Raw genomic sequence first — 25,348 nt, forward strand, 5'->3', positions numbered from 1 at the left:
TGTGAATTCGGACCTTTGTGGTTGAATAGTCTAAATGGCTGGATAGTCTGAGAGGGGAGATAATTCTACAAGTGAGATGGGAAGCAAGATCAAGAGGATGTACTGAGGGTAGAGTTATCTTCATTATTTAAAATAGTCAGCATTTTCCCTCTTAGGAAAGGTTGCCGACTTTCGCACCATGATGACACTCCCTCTTTACACTGCTTTCTGTCTTGAGCATCCTATTCAGTGTCAGACCAACCTCCCTGCTTTCCTCCATCTTATATTTCCATGTTGTTGCTTTTTTTTAAACAAAAATATGGTTTGAGATTTTAAAGGGCACCAAACTAGATGATCGTGAGAGACATTATCTTCAACCTTCATGAGGAAGGATCATAAATTGCTGATCCCATACTTGTGAAAAGTTCTGGAAATAACTGTAATTTACACTAGTGGATCCTGGGGAGTGTTTCATAAATATTTTCATGCGACAAGTTGTCAGATCTGACATCTTTCCATGATTTTGATTGGCTGAAAGGCACTGTTCCTACGGTAACTGTAGGATAAAATGGGACTTGTCGGATAAAACGTTTCATGAAACGCCCCCCAGGTCATTTGCAGCCCCATTGAAAGATTTCTTGTTTGAAATAAGATTATTTACCATTGTTTCAATGTACACTATTTGAAAGCTCTGCAGTTTTTCATTTTAGAAATCATGTATGCTACAACCACTACTTGTTATGGATATAAAAAAATCAAACAAGCAGAAGTCCTAACATTTCATTGAAATTAGATGAGAAATAAGAAAGATTAAATTGGTAAAGATTTTGCTTAGTTTACAAAACAAAATTATATACACATGGATGCCATGCAAAAAAGAGATCCATTGAAATTAAATATTCATCTCTTTTTGTTTTATCATGAAATATTTCATAAGTTTTCTTTTCGAATTTCAAATCTACCAAAGGACATTTCAAATAATGAAATACTTGCTTAGTGTTGAGCATAATTGACTGTTTTATTGGCATTTCTCCCTCATTGTGTATATAGTTTTTGTTAAATCAAACAAAGGAATAAAATTGTTAAAATTTTCTGATTTTGTTATAATTTTCAGTACTAGAATTGCTTGAATTTTCTGTAGCAATTGACATCAAATGGGTCATTTATTGTGGACTTGACCTTAAAGGTCACCCACCAACCCCTCCTAACTTTAAACTGGTGCCGCAAAAAATCCCTCCAAATCATGTTTTTATTTGTTCTTTTTCTTCAGATATTCTTTCCTGACCTCATTGACAAGAGGAAAACTCCAGAGTACACGTTAACACCAATTGCTCAAACACCTGACTTTGGCATTCTAACATTCCATGCAGGCCCACCTTATGAGGTAAGAATTTGTTCTTAAAAAGCTAGTATCCATCATTTTCCCCCTTCCAGTGTTTAGTACATTTTTTTAAAACCTTTTTTTAAAGAAGTAACTGCAATGATGCTAATGATGGTAAAGTTGATAAAGGATGCTGATGATTGGGACTACGAAGAGGATGAGGGGGAATTAATCTGGTAGGATTAATTCTTTGAATGCATAAGCGCTGAACGGCAGCTCGAGCTAAAGTCAGGGTTAATAATAATATCACGCCTCGGAATAGAATATTTCTAGATAGATGGCACTATGTAAATGCCTATTATTATTATTATTATGAGGTTGATGACTATGTAGGTGATGGTGATGATGCTGGCAGTGGTGGTGATGACAATTATGATGGTGGTGGTTGTATAGTGATAATGTTGCTTGTGTTGATGATGCTAGTGATATTGAAATGGTACGACAATTAGGCTGGCGGTTAGAATGGTCATAATGGTGGTAATGGTAATGTGATGATGTTGCTGACTAAGATAAATGAAGATGAAGATTTTGATGAAAGTTGTGATGATGAAGGAATTGATGATGATGATAATTATTGATAAGGATTATATTGATTGAGGATTTTTGACATGCACTGTGTATTTCTCACAGTACATCTGGGAGAATAGAAGTATGTGCCATTCAAAAGCGTTTTGGAAGAGTGAAACATGGACATGAGAGTATAGAAAGAGGTTTCGTTTGCTTCATACATGTAACCAATAGAATAATAGAGGAGAAAATGATTGTTATCCTTCTTATTTTTAATTTACTTGACAGGACATAGCCTTCAAGATCGTAAATCGTGAATGGGAGTACTCTCATCGCCATGGTTTCCGATGTCAGTTCAGCAATAGTATCTTCCAGTTATGGTTCCGATTCAAGAGATACAGATACAGGAGATGAAGACACAGACTCAAGCTGGTTAGCTCAAGAGAATGAAGACCTGAACTCTAGCTATTTGAAAACCATCCATGTTCCAATGGGGATCCCTTGTAGAATGGCTTGATGAAGCAAGACAAGTGATCATTTCATAAGAAACTTCTTGATCTCAATGTTGTACAGGAAGGTGAAGACTTATTCAAGCTGCACTGTCAGAGTCTAGGATATCAACACGAGGAGTTCACCTTGCGAATGGATTTCTGGGCACCCTTTCATGAAGCTTATCAGCACTGAGTTATCATTCTCTGTCAGTTAGCATAGTAACAATCATAGATCAGTGTGTCTCAGCAAATCAAAACCAAGGATACACTGAAATTCTCAAAGAGCTGGAAATCTAGTCAATGCTAGGTAACACTCCGGGGCTCAGCTGCAGCAGTATGAGCAGCTCCAATCATGTCAATCCGCCTTTCAGGTTGTTAAAGACTATTTGTAACAAGTTTTAAGTATAAACGCAGATGAGGTTGTTTAAAGGCCACCACACACACCTTACGATTGGTCCAATCTGATTTTGGAACAAATCGCATTTTTCTCATTTTCTGATATGTGAATGAAGAGTATCTTTTTGAGGTTCAAATTAACCAAAAGAATATTAATATAACAATTGTTTTTAATGATAGCAAGCCTTTATTTTGGCGCAAAGGCCAAATTAGTTACAAATCATAGCTAATGGTACGATTGCTACGACATCATTATGAGTATGACTAGATATTAAATTCTCTTTTATATTAAGGATAGCATAGTCACGGATTTGAATATAGGTATTCGCACAATGATTTAGAACACTGTGCCGTAAGATATGCCATGTTTAAATATTAGCATCAAATTCTACTACATTTTATTCCAAAATCGGGTTGCAGAGCAATCGTAAGGTCTGCGGTGGCCTTAAGAGAAGGAAAGTAATCCTTTAAATAATAATAGGTATAAGCTCAGCCTTTCCAAGACTGACAGCCTATCTATTCCTTTTTTTATACACTTAACCTTAGACTATCCTTAACCCCATACTATCTTTTTTTGGATTCACACTGTCTTTCTTATTAAACCCCATACTATCTGCTTAGCCGGGGTTAACGCCTTAACCCCGGACTATCCAACAGCTCATGAATATTGATGATTTTACCATACAGAGCATGATTAACGTGCAATTTCAACTTCTGTGATTGGCTATTGCTAACCCCACTTTTCCTTAGCCCAGTTTTGTTTCACACTGCATCTCTTAGCACCGCAATTGTGGTGATAACACCACAATAAGCCAGCTAACCCTGCTTTTTTGCACGGCCAGATAGTACCATACTATTTACGGTGCTAGCCCAGTTTGCTAAAACGTAGTGTGAAAACGAAGTGGGCTAAGCTTTACCCCGGGAAATTGGTGGGGCAAAGGCCCCCCTTAGCCCCACCAATTTCCTGGGGTTAAGGGAAAAGTACAGTGTGAAAAGCATATAAGTAGGACCAGAAACCATTCATTGCAATGAAACAAGATATTGAAAGAAAAAGCTGATGTTACACATATGGGCTATTCCACAGTTACTCATGTTACATTTGGAGACACCTTGACTCATACTTGGAGCTGTAACTCCATTATTATTGATAGGAACTAAACATCTCCTTATCACAACAAAGTACTCAGTCTGACTATCCTTTGTATAAAAACAAAACTTTGGAAAATTTATTATGCTCCTGGCAAATCTTTGGAATGTGTCGGTTACTCACGTTAACATGATTTGGACATGCATAAAATGAAAAGTCGACATAGGTGAAAAGTCTCCTCATACAAGGCTTTTATGAAAGTTGATTATATCCTTTTCAAAGAAGTATATTAGGGAGACAAACTTTGTATATTTAATTAAAAAAATAAAGAACACATTGTTTTTACTTGGGGTGCAGATAATATGGTTACTCACGTTACAGTTACGTTACATTTTGTCCATGTATGGTTAACAACACACATGTCATTAAAAATTCAATAATGTGTGTAAAATTCATTGCTAGGAACATCAAAAAGAGATTTTATACCAAAAATTGGAACAATTGGAGCTTTATTAGGGATTAGGAGGGAAAAGTATGATTTCGCTTACTAATTATGCATAAATTAGCATAATCGCTGAATACCAATTTGCATGAAATAAATTACTGTATAGTATTGTAGATTATGTCCAAGACAACCTGCGCGCAAATTTTCGGCGTGATCGTGCGGCCAATGGCCTAGATCTCAAGTGGGGCCTGGGAGCCCCCCCCTCTCCCCCACCCCCCGGGCCATATCAACTCCCAAAATACCCCGGCCTAGATAGGGTTACAGGTGTAAAGGGCATTCAATGTGTTGTTCGAACACTCTTTAAAGTTTGGTTAATCGAAACCAAGTCTTACTAATGCACTCTCGCATTGTGAATACTTCTATTAATATTCAATTTTTTGTGTGATTGTATGACCACTGATATTTTGATGAACAAAGAGTCACATCAAAGAGGTGTACCCTCATTTTGCTTTTAATTAATCAAAAATAACTTCACAACTCACCATGAGACTTAAAACTTGACATCCCACAGAAAATGTTACCTAACTAAATAATTTTTACTGGTTACTCACATTACATGATGGTTACTCACGTTACAGTTTTTCTTCATCATTTTTATAAAAAAATTTGTACTTTTTAATGATTTTGATAGTCATCACTGTGTCAAAGATTGTTTGAAGGAAGAGAATTTAAAATCCCACCAATTAACTGTGAAGATTTTTTCTCTCAGAAAACAAAGTCATTTTTTTCGGTTACTCACGTTACATCACCTGAGCAGGTTGCAATATTCAATTTTGAATGAGTACTACAAATTTACTTGAAAAGCTGTTGTGTATTTTAAGTAATTTGACTCTTCTAAACTTCAGAAATATATAAATTGGTATGTTGTTGCAATAACAAAATGGTAATAAGGCATATTTCATTTTTCACCATTTTTCTTGTATTTTGGTACAGAATGGAAGACACAACTTTTGACCATTTTTTTCCAAAGTATACATATGAAAATAAACTTTTTATTTCTTGTACCTGAAACTATCATGTATGAAGGACATAAAGTATTAAAGGGGAAGTTTACCCTGACAAAAAGTTTATTGTAAAAATAGCAGAAAAAATAATAAAAAATATTGCCGAAGGTTTGAGAAAAATTCATCGAGTAATTAAAAAGTTATTAGAATTTCAATTATTTGATTTGTGACGTCATATGCGAGCAGCATTCCTACATAGCGAATGGTAAAAAATCAATGAAATGTCATTTTCTTAGAAAATTGAAAATGGTTTTCACTGTAACTTTTGTATATCAATAGACAAATCGTTTCACACCCGATCATGAAAAGAAAACAAAATTAAGTCATCAGGAACCATACAAAATTTGAAATTCATGCATTTTATATTACATAACACATGGGGCAGCTGCTCGTTTATGACGTCACAAATCCAAAACTTTGAACTATAATAACTTTCTTACTCTTTAACGGATTTTCCTCAAACCTTCACCAATATTTTTTTCTATTTTTTCTGCTATTTTTACAACAAAGTTTTCTTCAGGGTGAACTTCCCCTTTAAAAGATTCAAGAAAATATTGAATTTTAATTTTTAAGCTTATGTCCACCAACCTGTGGAATTGCCCATATGTATAACTTTAATTTGAAAGTGGAATAGCAGGCTATTTCTCCCTTGACATAAGGATTGTTATTATCTTCACCCAGAACTTTAAAGTTGAGAATTTGCTAATTGTTTCTGTTGTAAGGTCAGAGATGTCTTTCCTTGGACAGAAGCAGGAAGTTCTTATTTAACATTCATAAATGGTCTTACAAGACAACTTTTATGTGTAGGTAGCATTATGTGAAGTGGTTCCGACTCCCAATCTCTTAATCAGAGGGTTGTGGTTCAATTCCTGCATGTATGCTTGGCATTGATTTCCATCAGCGAGAAATTTATTCATGTTGTGCTATATATTCAGATGAGGTTATTGGCAACGTAGAAGGAATTTATTCCGTGAAATGCAAATCGCTGCTCTGTCAAAGCCATTTTTCATCTGCTACATTATTGTAGAGAGGCCAGAAACTGATATAAAGGAATTGTTGAGTACTACAGTATAAAAGTGAGAAAAGTTACATTTTGAAAAGGATCCATTCTTGATGACTTTATTAGTGTTGTATCAATTTGAAGTGGTATCCATGCAATCTTTGAATACTGCTCAATGTTCAATGGTTCTCAGAAAAATATAGCTGCCAAATTCCATGATAAGTTATTCTAGAACTATATATAGAATTCCAAAAATTTATCTTCTTTTCCAATAATCACCCTTTTCAAGACAGAACCTAGGTTTTTCTGGTTACAACCCAAAATGCAAATAAGTACAATTTGCTTTATGGTATCTTGAGATTTTGTGAAGTTTTTATTAACCAATAGGGTTGACAGATTACAGCAAACTAAAAACAATATCCTGCATCCATGAAGCATTTTCATCTTTATTTCAAAGACATATTTGTGTGTAAATCTGTAAATACTATTTTTGAAATAAATTTGGTTAATAAAATTTTTAAATCTAGAATATAAACTGAATGTTAATGTCATCTTTCGTGGTCAAGTTAAATCCTGCATTAGTATAAGAACACTTCTGACAAATAGTGAGGGTATTACAAGGTTAACCATCCCTAACACAAATATTTATCAATGTTTGGATGAGGACCTGCAAAGCATGTGTTATTTGCTATTTCCAAATCAAATTTCACCTAAGCTAAGAAAGATTTTTCTTATGTGTTCACAAAGATTCATCATAGACAGATTAAAGGCAAGTGAATGCATAGTGAAAAATCTTAGACACCAAAAGTCTGGGCCACATCCTAAAGCAGCAATCCCCATAACATTCTTATGAGCAAATGTGAGATTTAGTGCTGAAGAGACGCCTGCTGAATGCATACGCAAAAGATTCAGCTCTGACTTTTGGTGCCTAAGAATGATTTATTGATCAACACTGGCTCAATTATTGGTTTCATGACATTTGCTCTGGAGACAATTGCTTCGATTGAAAATCTGCTCGTTAATCCAAACACAAAACCTAACCTCGAAAACGAAATAAACCCTGATCCTTAGCTTTACATTGTTCTGAACCAAAAACTTGATGAAAATCCTAACTCTAACATTATGCCCTCAGAGATATTAAGACTGGAGCAAATGTTGTGCCATCCAATAATCACATCTTCAGTGTTAATTAGACAATCTGAATTTGATTTCTAGAAAATGGTGTTTGCTCCTCAAGACACCTTCCTGGTATCAGAAAAGTTTGCAGATGATTAAACTCCTGTCTAGTAAAACTCCATTGCAGCCACGTCTATCATGAAGAATAAGAAGATCTTTTTACACAAGATGATGGGTGTACAAATGAGTTAACTGTCAAATCCATTGTCTCTCTTCAACTATAACACATATAGATACCAATAAATTATTCACACTGGACATTCTATGTGGAGGATGATTTCAAGATTGGTGTCCTTTTCTGTGGTAGACTATCTCTCTCTCATCAGTGCTTGAAAGATGGTAAACAACAGATAGGGGATGGATCCATGCTGTACACTGAGTGACATAACTGCAGGTGTAAAGTAAAAGAAAAAAAAAACATTAAAAAAACTCTTTCTCAAAAACACTCCTCTTACTGTGATACATGTACAAAGAAAACCAGCTAAAATTTGATTTGGGAAAAATGCGCTACAGGGTCCTGTAACGCTTAGTTATTGATTGGGGGCTGATTTATGATTGATTGCATCGATTATTGTGTATGATCAATCATAAAAATCAGTTCCACGATCAATCGCTAAGCATTATGTTACGGGCCCTGGGGACCATTTCATAAAGCTGTTCGTAAGTTAAGAGTGACTTTAAGAATGACTGGTGAACCTTCCTTATGTGCCAAACCATCGCAAATGAATATACCATTTACCATAAGAAAGGATCACCAGTTGTTCTTAAAGTCGCTCTTAACTTACAAACAGCTTTATGAAACACCCGCCTGGTATTCTTAGGCAATACCATATAAAAGTATGCATATCTAACCCTATCATACAGGGTCCTGGCTGGTGTTTCATAAAGCTGTTTGTAAGTTAAAAGCAACTTTAAGAACGACTGGTGATCCTTTCTTAAGCACAAAACCCTTGCCAATGAACGTTTTGGTGTATACCATTTACCACAAGAAAGGATCACCAGTCATTCTTAAAGTTGCTCTTTAACTCATGAGCAGGTTTACGAAACATAACATTCAGCTCTTGATTTCTATGGATTCTGAAATGATCCATTTCTGCATTATGCTTCACATGAAAAGAGGTAAGACTCCTCTCAAATTATCATAACTTGAGTTGTTTACGAAGTTGAGTGTAAATGGAGAAAATAGGGATCGGACTACAAAAAGGTATCATGATTTTGCCTTATTGCGAACATAAGGAAAAACTAAGAAAATTTAATTTGACTGGTTTGCAACATTATTTCCTTATATCTACATGTATATGTAAATTCATCGAGGGAGTATAATGTGCTCGCTATTGGTCAAGCAAGAAAAGTGGAAGATGGCAACTTCACCTTTGACCTTCAGACCTCAAAATCAATAGAATTGCTAGGATCTATGCTAGTATCATTCACACCAAACTACATGAGCCTAAGTTAAGTTCAAATGAAGTTATGGCGTTTAAAAGGACTGCAGAAAGGTATAATGAAAATAGGTCACTGTGACCTTGACCTTTTGATCTCAAAATCAATAGGCTTCCTTGGATCCATGCTAGTATTATACATACCAAATTATATGAGCCTAGGTTAAGTTAAACTGAAGTTATTACGTTTACAAGGACTGCAGAAGGGTGCAATGAAAATAGGTCACTGTGACTTTGACCTTTTGACCTCAAAATCAATAGGCTTCCTTAGATCCGTGCTAGTATTATACATACCAAATTATATGAGCCTAGGTTAAGTTAAACTGAAGTTATCGCGTTTACAAGGACTGCAGAAGGGTACAATGAAAAAAGGTCACTGTGCTAGTATATACATAACAAATTATATGAGCCTAGGTTAAGTTAAATCAAGAAGTTTCTATGACTGGAGTTCCAACAGGCAACAAATTTATTCAAGCAGCTGTTCATTTCTAAAGAAGCACAAAAGAAAGAACAGCAGTTAAGACCTTTTTGATGTCCGCCTTCGACGCCGCAAGTTTCAGTGAAGAAATCCGAAGTGAAATTTTACGAATATCCATTTGGATCAATTTTCCATCTTTTATATTGATAAACAAATAGAAATTTGTACGCATGAGAAGACATCAATAACCAAGCACTATTACGCTGAGATATTTGCCCAGACTATATCAATTTACCTTTAATTAGTGGAGAAAATAAGAATTTTACCTTTACTGAAACTAGATTTTAACACTTTTCCGATCGTTTGTGGCAAATGAAAATTTCAAATGTGGCCGATGGATTATTGCTATTCATTATTGCATATGCCAGATGAGTGCCCGCACATGCCCAGTCGAGGAAATTTGAGTCATATTTCAGGACATATTGCATAGTTTATTTTCGCATGCCTCCGAATTATGCACTACACATATAACCAGACCAGATGCGGCGAAAAAGTAATTATCATCACAATAGCATATTTCCCTTTATATATGACCTATAGCTGCGGAGTCACGCGGGAATCATTTGTCTACACAATTGCAAGAGATGTTGAGCAAAGTGCATGCCTGACATACTTTCTGCTGGCGGCTTCGAAGCTTGTTCAAAGGGATTGTGTTTGCTGTTACTCCATCTCATTTAAACCTCCTTGGTTAAACTGAAGTTATCACGTTTACAAGGACTGCACAAGGGTACAATGAAAATAGGTCACTGTGACCTTGACCTTTGACCTTTTGACCTCAAAATCGATAGGCTTCCTTAGATCCATGCTAGTATTATACATAACAAATTATACAAGCCTAGAATAAGTTAAACTGAAGTTATCGCGTTTACAAGGAAAAGTTAACAGACGGACGGACACCGAGCGTGATACCATAATACGTCCCGTCAAGACGGCGTATAAAAATGACTAAGAACATCACTAGATAATTTAGATTAAGCCCGAGTCATATCAATTATTTTGTAAAATAGTATTCAACAGCTACGCATTGGTCAAACATTGAAATGTAAGTTTGTAACAAAGAAATTAATGGGTCAGAAAATCAAGGCATTTTCATTGCTCTATCACGACTATGTTACGTCTTCCAGTGTGGGAGGCTACAGTAAGCACTACAATTTTGGAGCTTTCAGTATGTAAGCTAGCAGTGTATAAGTAAGCTGCCAAAGCAAAGATTGATTGCATTTTCCATGATTACCTAAACCAAAGAGATTACTTTCTATATTTACCCCAAAATATCTATATTATGAATATTTTCAGATAACATTACTGCAGAGTCAGTAATGGTTCTCAGTCATCTCACTCTCACACACACCCACACACACGCACCACAAGCGTAAAAGCTAATCGTCTGTACCTACTCTTACTCTATAACATGGGTGAAATAATTGGTATGCTTGCTGGTCAACCAGTTACTCGCGAAGAGAACTAAATTTGAACTGAATCCTTACACACAAAAATGTAGGAATAAAGAAAAAATTACCTGACTTTTGAGGACAGCAAGTCTCCCTACATGTACTTCCAGACTGACCAGGCTACAGGTTAGGATGTAGGGGTAGACCTTGGAGGAAGTAGCTAAAGATGTGTTCCCTTCACTCAGTGCCCAGTCCATTGCTTACCGGTACATTTGACTCACTTGGCCACAGTTCATCAGGTCATTGCACATGCTATGTAGAATCCTGAGATTCTGAAATTTGAGAGGAACTTTATACTTTATATACAAAGATTTGATACCAATACCTTCGACATCTGCATCATTATCATCACCAGACATAGACTAGTCTTACCATTATCATCATAATCATATCATCTTTATCATCATCATTATAATCATCATCGTCATCATCACCACCACCATCAACATCATCACCATCATCATCGTCATCATCATCATCAACATCATCAATATCGTCATCACCTTCGCCATCATCATCATCATCATCGTCATCATACCGTCATCATCATCATACCGTCATTATCATCATAATCATCATCTTCATCATCACTGGTTCCAACATCATCACATCACCATCGGGACCCCAAGCAAGAGCATCTTTCTTGTTGATTGGTTTAAACAAATACACAAATATACCAAATATCAGTCATCATCATTGACAACATAACATTATCACCATACCCCCCCCTCCCGGAAATGTTGGAGTAGTTGTACTATAAACTGACCACTTAAAATAGGGCCAATCCATTTTTTGTGTGTTTTGTAATTTCTAACCATAACATGTCCAAGCACTTCATTTAGAAAGCTGAAATCTTCAAAGCAGTTAATAAAACTCTAGCTGGCTTCCAATAAATATGTGTTTGTGGACATGTAACAAAAAAATCATGACCTAAACGCCCCTATATTTGGAAAATAGCAGTCATTAGTTCCACAAGTCCTTACCTATTCACATCTGTCAAAAATCTAAGAAGCCAGTTCTCTCACAAGTGACGTCAATTCCAGCATCAGCCTCATTTTAAGTTCACGGTTGCAGTGCTCTAAGTCTAATTGTCATCTCAAACCATCCATTGACATATGTCACCCATCCATTGCTTCATACATATCTTCTACTTTGACAAGTATTCTGATGAGAGGAGCAGCCGAGAATGGGAAAAGACGTTTCCTGTCCAGCCTTTCTATGGCAAGACGGAGTCGAATCAAGACGGTCATGGTATCATCTAAACAACCCAACTCTGATGCCAAGGGGTCATTCACACTACAGTCTTCATGACTACACTGTTTTGTATCAAGAGGTAGAGGGACCTTGAAAAGCTCTTCTCCTTGTGTTTTCTTTATTCTCCTTGTTGCATTTTCATGTGCTTCTTCAATATCCCATTTCCGTTTAACAGGAAATTTTTCAGATGCCTGTGGAAGGGACTCTGGTTCAGTTTGTCCACAAAGATCATTCTTGTCAGCACTGGTTTTGTTCCTACTGACATCGTTCTCCATATGATCATCTAAAGTATTGTCACTGACATCATCTTTACTAATTCTAGTTTCATTAATATCCTCATCAATATTGCTGCAACCATCAGAAACATCATCATCATCATCATGACTACCATCATCGCCACTGGCATTGTACCTTGTAGGCATCTCACATGAAACATTATCATTATCCTCTTCTTTCTTTCTGAAACTCTTCTGAACCCGAACAAACCCTTGCCAATTATTTGTTACAAATCGCAGATACCTGATGAAATACTCTAGGAACTCTGTTTCAGTTGAAATGAGCAGATCAAGCAAGATACTGTTGTCCCAAGACATGTGATCCAAAAAAGAGACAAAGATGTGATGCGCATCAAGGATGCATCCCGACTTCTCAGCAGGAATTTTGTTCTCAGGATCACCAATTTCTCCTCTGCTCTCACTATAGGATGATTCATCGCTTTCCTCTTCAAGGTGTGTCTGTGCTGACAGACTGATCTTCAAAAGTATAAGCATTATTTCTATCAGAGTATCATCTTGATCACCAAATATTTCAAAGATCCATCTTCCTTGATCCATTGATTCTTCCTGCTGCAGCAATGCCTCTTGCAATTTGGACTCAATGAAATGACACATTTGGTAAAAGTTTCTGGCCAGAGGTCTAAATTCTATTCCAGAGGATATTCCTAATTCTACACCAAGTAAAACCAGCTGAGCAAGCTTTCTCAGGATCACTATGTCTCCTCTGATGTACTCCTCTGAAGATCTATCATGCACTTCTTCGGATGCAAATGTGAATCCGCCAAAACCAACAGGTCCTTTGTGATATGGCATCTGTTCTAACCACAGATCTTCACAGATGTCTGCAAGAAGTCCACTCCATGATGAATGTAATGATTGCAGAAGCCCTATGTCACTTGTTTCAACTGCTCCACACTTTGCACTCTCACTAGCTTTGACACATGCCTGCAGGAACATGATCAGTACACCGAGCACCATCTTCAAATTGGCAATGCTACCATGGGAATAAGTCACTAGTACTGCTTGTAGGTGAGGCAAGACTGACTGTATGAAAGGTAATGTGCTGAAGGGGCCTCTCTCTGTACCCATCTGTTCTTTGGTAAATGACAAGAGAAGTCTTAGAAAAGCATGGTAGATCTTGTGTTTGTAAGCAATATTCAATGAGTGGAGCCAGGAGATAGAGGATTGTTCATGTTCGCTGGCATGTTGTGCATTGGAAGCTTCATCAAACTGATTTGAAAAGACTGCACAAAGCTCTAGGATACTCTCCTTGATGACATTGTAGTACCAGACGGTGTGACCTAGAGACAACAATTCATGAAATAAAATTGGTATCAGAAATATCAAAATAAGATTGGTCCTACCAAATACAATGTTTAAGTATTCAAGCTGAATACAAGAAGGTATAACAAACTCCAATGTTTATTCTTGCAATTGATTTTGCAAACAGAGCTGTATCGGATGCACAAAGGTAATACTGATGTTATAATGACTTAAGTGTCAATCAAAATGTGGGGAAAAAAAGTTCCGTCTTATTAACAGAGAAAACAGATCAAAGTTTCAACCTTACAAATTCAATATGATTCTTCAAACCATAAATTTAGCTCCACCTTAAATCTTACCATCACTAGTCTGCTGAATGGGTCTGCTGCCCTCATCTGTGGCTGATGAAGATATCCCCATACAAGGTAGAGTAGGTGTGGCTCTATTTGTTTGGCCAGACTTTGCAGATTCTCCTCTCAACATATTAGACATGAGATCCAGAGTAAAGACGGTCCTGTTGATGGCTGAAGACACCTTCTCCAGCTCTCCTCCATGATGAAGCATAGAACTGATAGCCTGTTTCAGAAGACATTCCACCTGCATTCAATTAAAAGAGACTGTTATTGAAAAATCCCCATGAACCTTAAGTTACATGAAGCAACAGAAACGTATATATATCATATATGTAGTGTTTGAATTGACAGAACCAAAATTCACTTCATCTGTTACACATGGCCTAGCTAATCTGAAAAGACAAACCTGAATTTGATGGAAGGGTTTGATGGTCATTTCCATGTCATTTAAAAAGCTGATATGATTTCAGAGTTCAGACTATGCGTGATAACCTTTGTTGATAGAACAATAGTCTCATCCCATCACAAGGACCCTGGGAACGGGGGTGCTGATGTCAATTTGAAAAGCAAAAAAAAAAAAAGAAGGTTTTCAGTACAAAATAGAAGTCAAATATGGTCCCAAGAAATTTGAAAAGGAAAAAAAAAGGTTTTCACTGCAAAATGATGGTCATTTTAGGTATAATATTCTATTTTGAAAAGAAGTCAATGAGGAAATCCTTAATTATCCCACAATAACCCACATAATAATCCATCACTACAGCAAATGTACTTGGGTTGAAATTTTTGAAAATCACCTGTCGCCAGGTTTACAAAGTTTCGATATCATCTACAGGTACATGATAATCAATTGACTACATTAAGTACTTCACTCAGTAATATGTTAAATTGGAATATTGAAGAGGTAACAAAACATAGACTGGTTTTCAATCAATTCAATGACGATACAAACAGTAAAAAAAATCATTTCTATGAATCTTCTTGTATGATAGACCCACTTACCTTATCTTTTTCAAACTTGGCTAATAGCAGCAAATGAGCTTCTAGGCATCGACTGGCACTATGTGCAATAAGCTGATCCCTTGAGCCTAACATGGAGAGCTGTAGCATTGAGAGGAGCCAAAGTGTGATATCAACAAAGGTGAGGACATAAGTAACAATAGAGAATCATAACTATATGAACATAATTCTTTAATAGCCAACAAATCAATCCTAATTCACATTATCCCTTTATTGCTGTCAACTCATTCCTGAGACATGATGACCAAACTGCTGAACAGTTCTTGTATAGCGCATAACACATTATGAATAACGTCTCTATGCGCTTCCAAAGGACTTGGATATTATTACCCTGGCTGTAGCTCAAGCAGCTTTTACGCGCTCGGCATTTCAAGGAATAAATTCCTGCCAGGTACCCATTAACCTCACCTGGGTTGAGTGCAGCACAATCAAGATTGATTTCTTGCTGAAGGAAACTACGCCAAACTGTTTCAAAGTCCGGAGACTAATCCACTGGACCACAACGCTCCACTGAAATATAACGCCGATGCTTCAGTACTACATGCATATGGTAATTATGTACAGCATACAATATTCAACAGACAAGTAAGCCACAATCAGGGCTGTCAAGCTTAACTTGAGGTTCTTGAGGATGAGTTTAAAATTTGGTGGCTTGTATATGAGTGATGTATTGAATACTGAGAAATGATTCTTTGTAGTACATGTATATGATATAAATAATGTATTGATGTAATTGTAACAATACTTTGCAAACTGAGAAATGATTTGCACTACCATAGACTCTGTAAAAACACTAAACCAACAATCTAGTGTCTATCAGTGACTATTGAAAATGTTTTTTTTTTTACCATTCTGGACTGATAGTGCTGCTGCATAACAGTCATAATACAACTGGTCTACTATGGTCTACCTAGTCCTAGACCATTGTACACAAAACAACAGCTGGTCGAAGTATATATGTCCATGCCCCAAAACAAAGCTTTGCAATCGATTATGGGGCTAATTATGATTGATTGCATTAATACTGTGTATGATGACTTATGAAAATCTGTCAAAACTCACTCACCACGACTTCAAAAGGTCATCCAACTGTCCTCAAACTCTGACCATTGCTCTTAACAAGAGTTCTAATAAGTTTAGCAGGAAACATGCTATCTTGCGCAGTGGTATTCCTGCATGTATTTATGCTGAAATAGCAGGATTTGAGGGATGCTAAGCAGAATTCCAACAAAAAGAAACAGCTCAGAACAATCATGATGAAAATTTTGCGTTTAAGAGCAGTATACCCCAAGTTTCCCTTATCATCAAATCTCTTCTCAAAACAAGCATGAAATTTAAGTATAGAAACACCTGTTTCTTGACCTCGGTCCGAAGATAATACACCCCAGCATCAACGGTCACAGCAGGGGGCCACACACGATGGATTGCATTCTGTTGAGTGCACGGAGTTCCATGTATACACGCGTTGATGTTGATAGAAACTTTTTTCTTCCTTTCTTTCTTTCTTTTTCTTTCTTTCTTTCTTTCTTTCTCTCTCTCTCTTCCTTCCTTCCTTCCTTCCTTTCTTTCGTTAAGACTGTATCGTTGCGCGAGTGAACGGCATGCATCCCATATTTTCTTGCTGTATGGACAGAAACTAGATGGGATGCATCGCGGTCCTTGCATGCTAAGCATACCGTAATTTTTATTCCGCATACTTTCCTTATTTCGAGGTCGATTTTCTTCGTTCGAAATTGAAAATGGACTAGTATTGGATGTCTGAATGTAATATGCCTTTGAAAACGTGATTAATATCGAATACAATAATTTCATTCCGAAGATCCTTCTACAGGCAGACAAGTCTTACGTAATAGCACAGCTGTTGTTTATCATTTCGTCCTTGGCTCAACGCTCGTTTAGCTGGCCCGTGGTGGTGAAATCGAGACAAGGGGATTACCTGGCCAAGATGGGTTTATCGGGGTTGGAAAAGTTGTTTGAGATTTGCAAACGCAAAACGGGGTATGCGACCGCAGTTTGCAGTCCGAAGTGAGGTCGAGAATCAAACAGGAAATTTTCGTAATGGATGTTTTTAACTCTTACGGGACATTGCAAAACACTTGCAACCAATTTCAAGTCAATTTTTGGTCCCAAAATCAATTGCAAGTGTTGCAATCTATTGCAAATTTGCAAAAAAATTGCTGGTCTGCATTTTTTTAACAAGAACTTCAAATTTTCCTGCTATAGCCCCTAGTTAAAATTGAACAATCTATTTCAAATTGCATTATTGCAAATAGTTTCTTGCATATCACCTTATTATCTCAACTTGAGGAAAACACTTACCAGAAGCTCTAAATTCTCTGATGAACAGAGGGCTTGCTGCACTTGCTCTATGTTGCTGCAGTGGTTAATCTCATGAATACTAATGATCAAGCCTAACTTCACCAAGACTTGATCTCTGGTGGTAAAAGAAATCTCTCCTTCTAACCCTTGACCTCTGACCTGTGAACCAAGATCTAGTAGTTCCAGGATGTTTCCCATCTTGATGTGACACAGGCAATGTCCTTGTAACAAGTTCTCATGTAGTTCACTGAATGAATCCATCGTATCTCAAGCCAGAACATGCCCTGGATGAAAAGTAAAACAAAGACCGACTTATTTTTAAATGAATTCAGAATATATCTTATTTCCTTTAAATTGAAAATAAAAATCAATAAATCCCGCTCTATTCATTCATTGCCGTATTTAGTTTAGACCATACCTCACAGAAGATTAATGGCATGAAGTTAATATATATATTATTATATATGGTAAAATTCATGATGGACCAGAGTAAGGATTAGGCTTATTAATCCACAGAGCTCCATTATTGTTCAGCTAAGAGAAGACACAAAATAAAAATTCAAATATAATACACAAAGTATCAGAGTTCCGCAGGTGAACTTTAAAGGTCAAGTCCACCTCAGAGAAATGTTGATTTGAATCAATAGAGAAAAATCAGACAAGCATAATGCTGAATATTTCATCAAAATCGGATTTAAAATAAGAAAGTTATCACATTTCAAAGTTTCGCTTATTTTTAACAAAATAGTTATATGAACGAGCCAGTTACATCCAAATGAGAGAGTCAATGATGTCACTCACTATTTCTTTTGCTTTTTATTGTTTGAATCATACAATATTTCAATTTTTACGAATTTGATGATTAGGACCTCCTTGCCTGAAGCACAAAATGTTAAAATAATGGAATTCCACGTTTTCAGGGAGGAATGAAACTTCATTTCACATGACAATGACGAGAAAATCAAAATATTTCATATTATAAAATACAAAAGAAATAGTGAGAGAGTGATGTCATAAGTTCCTGCATTTGCATACCGACTTAGATATGCATAACTGTTTTGTGAAATGAAGTAAAACTTTAAAATGTCATAACTTTCTTATTTAACATCCGATTTTGATGAAATTTTCAGTGTTATGCTTGTTGAATTTTTCGCTTTTTATCCAAATCAAGTTTTTGTTGGAGTGGACTTGTCCTTTAACATGTTAACTTGAAGATGGCTGTATTACACACATTACCACTTGAAAGTAACATTTCCTCACAAAGTTCCCGCACAATATTAATTCTGGAACAGAAGGTCAAGTGTTGTCCACATTACAAAGTTGTCATCAAATTAGGATGACTCAAGTCGGTGAAATAGACAATCGGTCTATTAAAAAAAAAATGATGAAAATGAGAAATACTATTATACCATGTCTTTCATGATCACTTTTGCTAAAATAAACATTCAAATTATTATCATTATTATGAGCCATTTCTATTTCTTCTCACTAGTAATAATAATAATATCATCATTAATTCATCATCATCTACATGTTCATCAATAATAACAACAAAGAAAAAGAAAGGGAGGGAGACAGAGAAGACAGAGCATAACCCAAAGTCTAAGACTAAAGTAAATAAAAGAGCTCAAGCATTATCACGTATGATGTAAGAGACTAAGGCCAGAATTCAGGTGGTTTCTGCAGAAACCATGGTAGTCCAGGATAGGCCCCATAGAAACTTGACCAAACCTTGTTTTTTTATATATACAATATTTTTTGATGGTTTCTTGTCAATTCAAGGGTGTTGATTATGAATCTGGATGATGCCACTCATGTAACCTTGAGCATTTTCCGCAAATTGGCAAACTCCAATATGGCCACCAAAATATGCAAATTATCCATGAAAATCCTAAAATTGTCCACACATGGGCCATGGAATGCATAAAATTGTGTAGCAGGAGTGAAATACTCTCTTAAAAATAATTTTTGACAAAATATGTATTTTCCTGATAATCAAAATGGCCGCCATAGGCCTATGTATATTTTATGTACATTATGAATAGGGAAAACTGATTTTCGCAAAAATGAGCACTAAACTGCAAAAAATCGCGATGTATGAATGAAGTGATATGCAAATCATCATTGCTAACGAGATATATCATTTATTATGTCATATGTGGGAACATTTCTGTATTTTGGTATCTAAAATGGCCGCCACTACCCCAAACAGTATTGCGTACAATGGCAATGGGGGCCAAAAAATTCACAAGAATCGGATCACTAAAATGCATATTATTAAGATTAAATAAGTAGAATACTGACTAAAAACATAATTGGTAACGAACTGTATTAAAATGCCATGTATGTGATGAATGTTTCATTTTGATATTTAAAGTGGCTGCCAAAGGCCATAAAAGTATTATGCACAATGAGAAAAAAGAGCAAAGAAATCACAAGAGAGAGCACTATAATGCATATATGTGTGATAAGTGAATGGGATACCATCTAAAAACATATTTTCTAATGAAATATATCATTCAGGTTTCAAGTTTGTGTTAAATACTGTATTTTGACTTTCAAAATGGCTGCCATAGACATTAACAGTATTAACAGTACAATGCAAAGTGGGACACCAATATTTACAGGAGTGAGCACCATAAATGCACGCAATATTGTCCACACATTGGCTATGAAATGCATAAAATCATGTGGCAGGAATGAAATACTCTCTGAAAAAATAATTTTTGACAAAATATTTATTTTCCTGTTATTAAAAATGGCCGCAATAGGCCATTGTATACTCTATTATGTACAATATAACTAGCGAAAACTAATTTTCACAAAAATTAGCACCAAACCGCACAAAATCGCGATGTATGAATGAAGTAATATGCAAATCATCACTGCTAACGAGATATATCATTTATTATGTCATATGTGGGAACATTTCTGTATTTTGATATCTAAAATGGCCGCCACTGGCCCAAAAAGTATTGCGTACAATGGCAATGGGGGCCAAAAATGACAAGAGTGATCACTAAAATGCATATTATTAAGATGAACGAGTGAAATACTGTCTAAAAACATCATTGTTAATATGCCATGTAGGTGATAGATGCTGTAATTTGACATTCAACATATTCAAAATGTTAGTTTTACCGTGATTAAATAAATACAATACAATACAATACAATACAATACAATACAATACAATACAATACAATGCCCTATATTTATTATGCACAATGCGAAAGGTGAAACTAATTTTCACAAGAGTGAGAATCATAAAATGCATATAACTGCGATATACGAGTAAAAATATTGTCTTAAAAATGATTTCTGACTAAATACATCACATATTGGTCGTGGAGGTAATAAATGCTGTACTTTGAAATCCAAAATGGCTGCCCTAGGTCCTAAAAGTATTGTGTACATTGTAATATGGGACATATTATTTTGACAGAATTTGACTTTGCTTGGCTCTAAATATTGCATATAATAATGAATAATATTGTTATGTAATGGTTAAATATTGTCTAAAACCTTAGTTTCTAACGAGTTACATCATAATGTTGGGTAATTAAGGTGATGAATGCTGCATTTTTAAATTGAAAATGGTCACCTCAGTCCCTTATCCTATAATATACAATTTTAGTGGAGACAAATAATGTTAACAAAAGTAGCATATGGCAGCCATTTTGAATGTTGAAATACAGTATTTATTAAATTTCATAGGATATTATATATTTTGTTATAAATCATGTTTCCAGACAATATTTCACTCATACATCACCATTTGGCCAAGCAAAGTCAAATTCTGTTGAAATAATTTGTTCCCATTCACATTGTGCATAATACCATAAGGGCCTGTAGGGGCCATTTTTACTTTCCAATAACAGTATTTATCATCTTACTGGCAGAATAAATGATATATCTTAATAGAAATTATGCTTTCAGACAATATTTTACTAATAGATCACCATTACGCACATTTATGGTGCTCACTCCTGTGAATATTGGTTTTCCACTTTGCATTGTACATAATACTGTTAATGTCTATGGCGGCCATTTTGAAAATCAGTATTTTAAAGATACAGTATTTAACACAAACTTGAAACCTGAATGATACATTTCGTTAGAAAATATGTTTTTAGACGGTATCCCATTAATTTATCACACATATATGCATTATAGTGCTCTCTCTTGTGATTTCTGTGCTCTCTCTTGTGATTTCTGTGCTCCTCTTTAAAATTGTGCATAATACTTTTATGACCTTTGGCAGCCATTTTGAATATCAAAATGAAACATACATGGCATATTGATAATATATTTCGTTAGCAATTGTGTTTAATCAGTATTCCACTCGTTTAATCTTAATAATATGCATTCTAGTGATCATTCTTGTGATTTTTTTGGCCCCCATTGCCATTTTACGCAATACTGTTTGGGCCAGTGGCGGCCATTTTAGATATCAAAATACAGAAATGTTCCCATAAATTACATAATCAATGATATATCTCCTTAGCAATGATTTGCATACATTACTTCATTCATACATCGCGATTTTTTGCAGTTTAGTGCTCATTTTTGCGAAAATTAGTTTTCTCTATTCATATTGTACATACATGTAATAAAGTATGCAATGGCCTATGGCGGCCATTTTGAATATCAGGAAAATAAATATTTTGTCAAAAATTATTTTTTCAGAGAGTATTTCATTCCTGCCACATGATTTTATGCATTTCGTAGCCAATGTGTGGACAATTTGAGGAAATTAATGGGCAATTTGCATATTTTGGCGGCCATATTGAATTTTGCCAATTTGCAGAAAATGCTCAAGGTTACACGAGTGGCATCATCCAGATTCGTAATCAGCATCCTCGAATCGACAAGAAACCAAAAAAAAATATTGTATATATAAAAAAACAAGGTTATGCCTCTTCTATCCTGGATCATGGTTTTAACCATGGGTTTAGCTGATTTTGCGATTCACAAAGGTGGTTTCAAATGAAACCACCTTTGTGAATTCGGGCCTTAGAGTCTAGTAAGACTTTGACTCTAGGTCAAAGTCAAAGAAAGAACAAGGGACCAATTGCACAAAAGGGTCTTTGCAAGAACCGTCTTTCGTGTCAGCGTCACCCGTTTACGCGCCATGTGATTGTGAAACACATTTTTAAAATAAGCTAACTGCAAACATATTTATTCATCCGTTAAACTTAAAGTAAACAAAATCTTTGTAAATGTAAGTTTGTTTATAAAATGATATCATGAAATTGTATACAATTACAAATTCAATACAAATTGATTTAAATGCATGCTAACAAATTTCATTTGTTTATCATACATTTCAGAAATATCTCGCATACAGCGCATCATAAAAGACGAGTGACACGAAAGACAATCATTGGAAAGACCCTTTTGCGCAATCGGCCCATTATCGATCTCAGACTGAGTCAGACTCAGAGCTAGACCACTTGTTCACTACTACCACCATGCCTGTGGGGAATCTACAGGTAGGACTATGGTATGCCAATGTTGTACAGAGCACCCACTTTAAAAAATCATTAAAATATCACTTTTGTGACCAAAATTACTAATTTCCATACAGTTGCAATTTATTTTTCATAAGTAACTTGGGAATAATTTTTGTATTCACCGGAGCACTCAAAAACTTGAATTTTGGGCATATTTTTGTGTACGCCCTCTATTGGTGGAAAGTAATATGGCAAGACTATTTTCATTTTTTGATCTCTATTTTTAATTGAGAAAAAAATGATTTAAAGAATCAAATTTAAATAAGAGCCAAGTTGTATGAGTAATAGGTGTAATGGAAACTGTTAGTGTAAAAAATCAAGCATTTGCCCCAAAGAAAAGGAGAAAAAAGGGCAAACATTGCCACCCTTATTTTGCCACACATGGAGAAATAACTGAGAACAAGGTTATATCATAACCTTGTTCATTGAGGTAAGCACTAAATAGGTACCAATCCTGCAGCTAATCATGAATATTCATTAGCTTCCTCGATGTGTGCGCACGCAATCTTTCGAGCGCGCGCTTTTTTATTTACTCCGTTTTAATCTTGCAGGATTAGTGCCTATATAATGCTGGATTGGTGCCATAGTTGCTTATTTTGATATAAGATCTGTTATCCTGTAATATCAAAAATTTTACATTGTTAATTGTAAAGGGCTGAAAATGAAAATTTGTAGGATTGGTGCCATATTTGCTTTTTTTGATATAAGATCTGTTATCTTGTAATATTTCCAAATTTTACATTATTGTGAAGGTCTGAAAAATGAAAATTGACAGGCTTGGTGCCTATTATTGCTGAATAGGTGCCATACGTATACTTTCTTTTTTTATGTAAGATCTGTTATCTAGAAATATCTCCAAAGCCAGCATTATTGTGAAGGGCCCTAAGTGAAAATTGACAGGATTGGTGTCTATATAATGCTGGATTGGTGCCATATTTGCATATTTTGATATAATATCTGTTATCCTGTAATATTTTCAAATTTTACATTATTATGAAGGGCTGAAAATGAAAATCTTGCAGGATTGGTGCCTATATATTGCTGGATAAGTGCCTATTTTGATGTAAGATCTGTTATCCTGCAATATTTCCAAAGCTAGCATTTTTGTGATGGGCTGAAAATGAAAATTGACAGGCTTGGTGCCTATATATTGCTAGATTGGTGCCATATTTGCATATTTTGATGTAATATCTTTTATCCTGTATGGCAGTGAGTCCAAACTTCGCGCGTGTCCAAACTTCGCGGACGGTCATTATCTCCAAAACTAGCCAATATCCTTAAAATCTGACATCATCAATGTGAAAAGCGACCTAAAATTACCCTTCGCTGAAAGTTTCTTTAAGATTAGTCCAGTAGTCATGAAAATATTGGCAAAAGATCGGCAAGTTTGTCACCCGTAGCGCCCGTTTTGAAGAAAGCAACAAGCATCACGATATCACCATTTTACAAGCAGAAATCATAAAAAATGTGAGTTAAATGTGGTACTAACCGATTCCATAGCATTTTGCCATCAATCTGATATAAATATTTCACTTTTTGAGCTTGAGTCTTTGTTTAAATCTCCACAAAAGCTTTGGTGCGCGAAGTTAGGTCACACTTTTTCAGAAAGGTTTTCCAGCACAGCCCGCATTCGCCGATCGGAATATAATTTTGAGATCGCGATACCGGCAAAACCCCGTGACCTACTTTACATTTTCGTCCATGATTTTATAGTTTACGATCTTGCCGTCAATGTGGTAACTATTTCTTGAATTTGTTTTGTATAAATTATGAATAATTTGTGGACAAAATTAAGCCTGATGAATATTTTTGAAAAGTGCGCGAAGTTTGGACACCCCATCATAATAATTCCAAATTTCACATTATTATGAAGGGCTGCAAATGAAAATCTTTCAGGATTGGTGCCTATATATTGCTGGATTGGTGCCATATTTGCTTATTTTGATATAAGATCTGTTATCCAGTAATATTTCTAAAGCTAGCATTTTTGTGAAGGGCTGAAAGCAAAACTGACAAGTTTGGTGCCTCTATATTCATTTGCTGAATAGGTGCCACATTTTCATATTTTTTTTGTATGATCAGTTATTACACTACAGTAATATTTACAAAGCTTACACCATTATTGATAAGGGTTGAAGTTAAAACTGACAGGTTTGGTGCCTATGTATCGCTAGATTGGTGCCATATTTGCTTACTTTAATGTAAGATCTGTTATCTAGTAATATTTCCATTGAATGAGTGGCTAATAGTAAGACAGAGAGAACTGGATCAACCAGCTACAATTTTGAATATCTGGGACTGTGTGGAAATAAATGCATTGACAAAAAAGAAATTCGGGCATAACAAACAAATTATACGCATAAACTTAATCTATCAGACCTCATTAGCATTTATTTTGATTCCGGCTCCTCGCTCCTGATATGATATCCTCCGCTCTTCTCCGCGCCGCCGGCGGCCCGC

At 35.6% G+C, this 25,348-nt stretch overlaps 2 protein-coding genes across 3 annotated transcripts in view; one reads left to right on the forward strand and one right to left on the reverse strand.

Moving 5' to 3' along the window:
• Window positions 1–2,604, forward strand: part of LOC121415828 (cactin-like) — a 32,449-nt gene extending 29,845 nt beyond the window's left edge. The window contains exons 17-18 of the mRNA XM_041609172.1: window positions 1,250–1,363; window positions 2,156–2,604. Coding sequence (XP_041465106.1) covers window positions 1,250–1,363; window positions 2,156–2,281 — 240 coding nt within the window. The 3' untranslated portion in view covers window positions 2,282–2,604. The remainder of the gene's footprint in view (window positions 1–1,249; window positions 1,364–2,155) is intronic.
• Window positions 2,605–7,149: 4,545 nt separating this feature from the next.
• Window positions 7,150–25,340, reverse strand: LOC121415829 (protein Lines homolog 1-like). Of its 2 annotated transcripts, XM_041609173.1 has the most exons (7): window positions 25,268–25,340; window positions 17,373–17,656; window positions 15,036–15,134; window positions 14,043–14,280; window positions 11,875–13,721; window positions 10,960–11,163; window positions 7,150–7,914 (listed from the first exon to the last, which is right to left on the reverse strand). In XM_041609173.1, the coding sequence occupies exons 2-5, from the start codon at window positions 17,631–17,633 to the stop codon at window positions 12,010–12,012; spliced, it is 2,310 nt and encodes a 769-aa protein (XP_041465107.1). In that variant the 5' UTR covers window positions 17,634–17,656; window positions 25,268–25,340; the 3' UTR covers window positions 7,150–7,914; window positions 10,960–11,163; window positions 11,875–12,009. The 2 variants fall into 2 exon arrangements, with proteins under 2 accessions (XP_041465107.1, XP_041465108.1); XM_041609174.1 differs by lacking the exons at window positions 17,373–17,656; window positions 25,268–25,340 and adding an exon at window positions 14,443–14,584 and having other exon boundaries at window positions 15,036–15,123.
• Window positions 25,341–25,348: the final 8 nt, after the last annotated feature.

Source organism: Lytechinus variegatus, chromosome 5 (assembly GCF_018143015.1).
Source record: "Lytechinus variegatus isolate NC3 chromosome 5, Lvar_3.0, whole genome shotgun sequence".
NCBI classification, from domain to species: Eukaryota; Metazoa; Echinodermata; class Echinoidea; order Temnopleuroida; family Toxopneustidae; genus Lytechinus; species Lytechinus variegatus.

Coding starts and splice junctions, on each gene's coding strand:
- LOC121415829 (XM_041609173.1), bottom strand. CDS start 17,633: ATGGATTCATTCAGTGAACTACATGAGAACTTGTTACAAGGACATTGC. Junction 14,281..15,035: donor CCAAGTTTGAAAAAGATAAG/GTAAGTGGGTCT, acceptor AATTGAATGCAG/GTGGAATGTCTTCTGAAACA. Junction 13,722..14,042: donor CATTCAGCAGACTAGTGATG/GTAAGATTTAAG, acceptor TGTTGTCTCTAG/GTCACACCGTCTGGTACTAC.